General features: G+C 43.7%; 1 protein-coding gene across 1 annotated transcript; it reads right to left on the reverse strand.

Moving 5' to 3' along the window:
• Window positions 1–514: 514 nt before the first annotated feature.
• LOC109742339 (ribonucleoside-diphosphate reductase large subunit) lies at window positions 515–6,001 on the reverse strand. Its single transcript, XM_073502563.1, has 17 exons — window positions 5,403–6,001; window positions 5,253–5,314; window positions 5,050–5,137; window positions 4,085–4,348; window positions 3,758–3,999; window positions 3,602–3,677; window positions 3,278–3,448; window positions 3,114–3,206; window positions 2,869–3,018; window positions 2,691–2,777; window positions 2,446–2,610; window positions 2,249–2,368; window positions 1,600–1,802; window positions 1,369–1,518; window positions 1,134–1,281; window positions 925–1,008; window positions 515–835 (listed from the first exon to the last, which is right to left on the reverse strand). The coding sequence occupies exons 1-17, from the start codon at window positions 5,628–5,630 to the stop codon at window positions 728–730; spliced, it is 2,439 nt and encodes an 812-aa protein (XP_073358664.1). The 5' UTR covers window positions 5,631–6,001; the 3' UTR covers window positions 515–727.
• Between the last annotated feature and the right edge of the window lie 625 nt (window positions 6,002–6,626).

The following is a 6,626-nucleotide window of genomic DNA, read 5'->3' on the forward strand; positions in this document are numbered from 1 at the left end:
AGCCTTCTCTCCACCATCATAATGCCTTGCTACCACACTATTTTTTTTAGGGCCATAATGCCTTGCTAGCACACTATTGGCGTCAATCAACGAGCAAAAATCAGATCCTATGTCCTCAGGGACAAAAAATTCCAAATACTTCTTCCACGATCAGTTAAGCTTCGAAGAAAAATATCTGGAAGTTTGTCAAAAGTTTCTTCATTTTATCCCTTTGATGATTTTTGCAAGGACAAAATTGCACCAAAAGTTTAAAAAATATACCTAGGCCAATTCCATAAATTCAGAATACAAGATACTCCCTCCGTCCCATAATGTAAGACGTTTTTTGACTCTAGTGTAGTGTCAAAATACGTCTTACATTATGGGACGGAGGGAGTACTATTCAATCACAGCCTTGTGTTTTGCCTTAAAGTTACTGCAATCACCGCATTGTGTTTTGCCTTAAAGTTACTGCAGATTTTAGAGTGAGAAAGCACGGAAGAACTTCTGGACAGTACAAGAACGAAGATAAGCGTTCCAGGCAAATATTATACATTTAGATATATAGGTGGCATATATATATATACAGACACGATAGCATGAGTGCAGAGGTTCTGGAGCAAGGCTTGCTTTTAATTCAGAGCTCATCATGCATAGGCAGATTACCACTACAGATATATCATCGAATCCAACGACAAGCCAACAGTAAGACGATAGTATAGGTTAGCGTAGGGTGTCACGGACGAATCTAGCTTCCACATGACAAGCAGTCCTCACGGTTGTTCAGGGAGCAGGTCACCTGCGCCATCTTGGCCTGGAGATCCTCTTCCTCCTCGGCATTCGCAGGCTTCTTATCCTGCACGTTCAGTGTCGCTCACGGTAACGTTGATGTCTAAGTAGTTGAGTGAAGAAAAATATGGATCTGCAATTCGGTGAAGTATTCACCTTGAGAAGACTAGTGTCCACTGTGAATTTGATCGCATCCGCAGCAGCACGTGTCCTCAGATAGTACATCCCTGTTTTCAGGCCCTGGCACATGACAGTAACATCATAAACGACATGTTAGCATGCAAATTTACAAATTCAACGGTAACTGTTGGACTTTTCAGTAAAACCACAGAGCGCTAGAGCAGTGTTGATTTTAACAGGCAGACCTTGGACCAAGCGTGGAAGTGCAGGGAAGTTAGCTTCCCAGAGTTTGCTTGATCCATGTGGATATTGAGGCTCTGACTTTGATCGATGTAGCAGCCACGATCGACGGCCATGTCAACAACAGTTTTCTGCTTGATCTCCCAAACAGTCCTGGTTCAGTGATATAGAAAAATTTAGACACATGTGAAAACTGACACCTTTTGAAACTAAAGTGTGGGATGATCGTATTTCACATACTTGTAAATTGCTTTCAGATCATCTGGGATCTCAGTAATCTTTTGGACAGAGCCATCGTCGTAGATAATATTGTTTTTCAGCACAGGAGACCAGATACCCATCTCAGTCAGATCATGGAGGAGATGCTTGTTCACTACAACAAACTCACCACTGCCACGAGAAAACTAATTATATGCATCTAAGCATTGGTACGTCAAACAGCTCAAAACTACAAGGGGCAGATATGCAAACCTTAGAACTCTTCGACTGTAAATGTTTGACGTGTACGGTTCAAAGCACTCGTTGTTGCCAAGAATTTGACTAGTAGAAGCAGTGGGCATTGGAGCCACAAGAAGAGAGTTCCTTAACCCAACTTTGGAAATCATCCCCCGTATAGCTGGCCAGTCCCATCTGTCTGATGGCACTACATTCCACATATCAGGTTGAAGAATGCCCTGCAAAGAAGTGTATTGAGAATAACCTCAGAAATAAGATTGGCAGCTAAAGCCCTATGAAGGAACAAAATGACCTGCCAATTATAACTAAGAGTTCCATTATCTTACTACAAACCATTCAAGAAAGAACATCATTATGTGAATACACTTACTGCACAAGCACAAATTCACAGTTAAGCGATCAATTAAGCTCAACCCAATGGGAACATCAGTAGTGGGAAGGGCCTACCTCACAGGTATAGTTGTTTAGTTCTTCATAGTTGTTAAGTAAATCATGCTAAAATCTACATCTCCTTAAATACCTTACCACTAATGGCAAGCACAGAAATAATTTTATTGTTTTCTACAATCAGTTAAAATTTATATGTGAAATAATGCATAGTTCAACATAACCACACCATATATTCAGCACATATGACGGGTATATTTACAGACATCAGACAAACCTTGCTGACTGGGCACCCATCATAAGTTTCATAAGGGCCTTCTTTTGCGGCAATTTCAGCAGAAGCTTTCAATGCATGATAATAGATAGTCTCAAAGATATCCTTGTTTAACTGCTGGGCCTGAGAAACAATTCCAAAATGAGTATCAGCAGAGTACAAAGTGAAATGACTATAATTAAATTAGCTTGAAAATGTACCTCTGGTGAATCGAATGGCATGCCAAGTAAAATAAAAGTGTCTGCTAAGCCTTGAACACCTATTCCAATTGGCCTGTGCCTCATATTTGACCTCCTTGCTGTCTCAATGGGGTAGTAGTTGATATCAATTATTTTGTTGAGATTCCATGTAACAATTGAAGTAATCTGTCATATATTTAACAATTTGTTAGTTGGCATTCAGACTAATGGGACAGGATCCCACAATAAAGATGAGCCAGGCAAACCTCAGCTAATTTATCAAAGTCGAAGTATCTATTTTTTGACCCAATGCTGCCAACAAGCTTAGCTGGATGGGACTCTAACGGAACACCCTGAAACATCAAATGTACAGGGTCAAGTAATGCACGCACATTGCCAGGTTACAACCGCTAACGAAAAGACTCAGCAGTCATCAGCACATACCTTTTCTCTTACAAAACGTGGCAAAGCAATTGATGCCAGATTGCACACAGCAGTTTCATCGGGACTTGTGAACTCAACTATCTCTGTGCACAAGTTGGAAGACTTAATTGTGCCCAGATTTTGTTGATTACTTTTTCTGTTGCAACTGTCCTGCACATCATCATCAATTCATCATCAAGGACTTTTTAAGCCAAACCATTGGAAGAGAAAGCAGGTGTTCAGGGACTTGCAAAATTTAGACAAACCTTATAAAGCATATATGGTGTTCCAGTTTCTATCTGTGCTTTCAAAATTTCAAACCAGAGGGACTGTGCTGAAACAATTTTCTTCGCTTTGCCCTGAAATCACGTAGCTATGTTATTACATGTTTCGTCACTTCAGGAAATATGTAACATCTAGTCCAGCTTACTTCTCTTTCATATTTGTTGTACAGATTCTGAAACTCATCTCCCCAGCAATCAGCCAAACCTGGAGCTTCACTGGGACAAAATAATGACCATTGCTCATTTTTTTGCACCCTTTCCATGAATAAATCAGGAATCCAGAGAGCATAAAAAAGATCCCTGGCACGATTCTCCTCCTGTAAATTACACATAATGAGGGTGAGATGGGGTAGTATAAGGTCATAGCATGACGTTCATGATCAAATGCTGAAAAAGTAAATCCAAACTGGTAATCAGTTTCTAGTATCTCTGTCTGAAAGTGTGTTACGCATTACTTCAAGAACGTTTACCTTTCCATGGTTCTTTCTCAAATCAAGGAACTCATAAATATCAGCATGCCAAGGCTCCAAGTATATAGCAAATGCACCTATAAAAATAGGAATCTGTGAGGAATCCTTAAGAGTATGTAAACGTGGTCGGACTAACTGAGTAACTGGTGCTACTTTCCTTTTCTCTTGCCTCCGCCTTGATCAACATAGCGTGCAGTGTCATTGAAAACACGTAGCATGGGTACAATTCCATTAGAAGTTCCATTAGTTCCACGAATGTAACTGCCAGTAGCCCGAACGTTGTGAATTGAGACACCAATCCCTCCAGCAGATTTGCTTATGGAAGCGCATTCCGAGAGAGTATCATAAATTCCCTCAATGCTATCGTCTTTCATGCAGACAAGAAAGCAGCTGCTTAACTGCATCACAAATAAGGAATATGAATACACAGCTTAACCATCAACAGTTCAACACTGAATTCAATTATGGTAGAAGGTGCAGTACTTGAGGCCTTGGAGTGCCAGCATTGAAAAGGGTTGGGGAAGCATGAGTAAACCAGCGCTGAGACATCATGTGGTATGTTTTGACAGCAGACTCAATATCATCCTTGTGTATCCCAACAGAAACCCTCATTAACATATGTTGTGGTCTTTCCACAACCTTCCCACCAACTTTCAGTAAATAAGACCTCTCAAGCGTCTTAAAACCAAAGAAATCGTAGTCGAAGTCTCTATCATAAATTATCTCACTGTCCAGGCGTGTAGCATTCTGAAATGATGCAGCAATCAGAAATTCCATAAGTATATCTGTTTTGTTTTTTCACAGAATTAATATTGTATATCAATGAACAGACAAGATACACAATATGAAATGAAGCATCCGAAAACTATCAATGCACAAGACGGCCGGAGAACAATGTAACAAAATGGTCTAAATAAGGACAAAATCATCAACCAACTAAAACAAAAAAACAGTAAGCACAGCATTGCAAATTGCAACACAGCACATGAACAACCAGCTACTCATGTCAGTGCAGACTAAATAGCTAACCAATTCACAAGTGTGCCAGAGTGCCAGGCAATCATGTTTAGCATGTTACAAGCGAGTGGCGTTCTGAAATGATACAGCAATCAGAAATTCCATAAGTAACATTGTATATCTGTTTTTTTAGAAAGGTAACACTATAGTATATCAGTTAACAACACAGATACTCATATGAAATGAAGCATCCAAAAGACTAAAAGGCGTTGCAAATTGCAACACTAACATGAACAGCCAGCTACTTATGTCAGTGCAGCCAGAATAACTAGCCAAATCCCAACTGTGCCAGAGCGCCAGGTGATCATGTTTAGCATCTTACATCTACAATCTCCCTAATTACGATATATAGTCAAACAACTCAGGTCATCTAAATGACAGGGGAATAGGACATGTTCCCACAAAAGACACAGTTAGCATCTAGACCGCACCTTCATCATGATCTCATAGACATCATCAGCGATCAGGGGAGCCATCAGCCCAGACCTCTCGTTGAAATGCGTGTACATGACCTTCACCCTGCATACAGAGAGCAACACAGCCGCGTCACAACACTGATCATCAGAAGAAAAAAAAATGAAACGTATTATCAGGAATTTCCTCCTGTACACGAGAAAGAAAGGAAGGCACGCACGTCTCTGAGAAGGACTTCATGGTGTTCTTGTGCAGGTTGGAGACGGCGATCCTGGCCGCGAGCTGCACGGCGCAAAGGAACGGCAGAACCAATAATAAGTTAATAATCACCGAAGCGGTTGGGCAGGGGATGGGGAGGGGGTTGGGTTACCGATGCGTAGTCGGGGTGGGATGCGGTCATGGCGGCGGCGGTCTCGGCGGCGAGCTCGTCGAGCTGGGAGGTGGTGACGCCCCTGTAGACGCCGGCGCAGACCTTCTGCGCGACGAGGACGGGGTCGCAGTGGTCCTGGCTGAGGCCGTAGGCGAGCTTCTTGAGCCGCGCCGTGATCTTGTCGAAGTGGACGGCCTCCTGCCGCCCGTCGCGCTTCACCACGTACATCCCGCCGCCCGGCCGGGCCTTCCGTCGAACACGTGGCGGGCGCGGGTCGCGGCAGCAGGTGTCGCGGGCGCGGGCGCGGGAGCCGGGGGGAGAGGCGCGCGGCGAGGGATTCGGAACGGCCTCGGGGGATCGTCGGTGGTTTGGGAGACGGAGGAAAGGGGATTGTTTTGGGAGCGGAGGCGGGAGCGATTTGGAGGAGCAGCGCGGGAGCGAGGGAAATGTTTTCGCGCGCGATTTTGGGTGGGGGTGGGGGAGGTTGGTGGTGGTGGGAGGGATGCGTGGGTGCTTGTGTTGGAGCGGGGCCCCACGTCTCAGTGAGAGTGGGAGCGCGTTGTGTCCTCCGTCGGCTCCGTCCGTGGCCGGCCGGTGAATTTTGCTCGCTGCTTTCCGGCAATTTCGCGGAGGACTGTTTGATCTTCGTACGAGTCGGAACAAATTCCACTCTTCGCGGTTCTTGCTGCCTATTTGGAATAATGGTACTCCCGCTTGTTAATTCTTCGGTAAGTGGCAATTACGAACGTTTTGATGGCATCTTTAGGCCCGGTTCTTTTGGCCGATTCTCCCGTTTTGATGGCATCCTAGCTAGGATTGTAAAAAATATTATGAGTTCAAGATTCTGAAAGAAGCTGGGTGGAGGATCGATTATCAAGATTATGACATAATCAGCCAAAAGAATTGGGCCTTAGTTGTCGCGAGAATGATAAAGATAACAATTCTTGTTTGTATAAGTACGGCAATTTTCCGACAAGAACTGAACTGCAACAGAGTTGTCATGCTCAAACTGCAACAGAAATTGAAGCTCATCAACCAAAAGGACAAATTGGTCACCAAGATCGAGTCTATGAAGAAGGAGATACGGCTCCTGAAGGCCGAGAGGGCGGAACTGAAGACCCTCAGAGTCCATTACAGAAAGGATGGACAGAGCAACATGAACAAGTTGCGTGAGATGAAGATCATTCTTCATCGTCGAGACATGTAATGCGTGCATATATGTAG

This window comes from Aegilops tauschii, chromosome 6 (assembly GCF_002575655.3).
Source record: "Aegilops tauschii subsp. strangulata cultivar AL8/78 chromosome 6, Aet v6.0, whole genome shotgun sequence".
In the NCBI taxonomy this organism is placed as follows: Eukaryota; Viridiplantae; Streptophyta; class Magnoliopsida; order Poales; family Poaceae; genus Aegilops; species Aegilops tauschii.

Coding starts and splice junctions, on each gene's coding strand:
- LOC109742339 (XM_073502563.1), bottom strand. CDS start 5,630: ATGTACGTGGTGAAGCGCGACGGGCGGCAGGAGGCCGTCCACTTCGAC. Junction 1,282..1,368: donor GATCTGAAAGCAATTTACAA/GTATGTGAAATA, acceptor TCACTGAACCAG/GACTGTTTGGGAGATCAAGC. Junction 836..924: donor TGGACACTAGTCTTCTCAAG/GTGAATACTTCA, acceptor CTGAACGTGCAG/GATAAGAAGCCTGCGAATGC.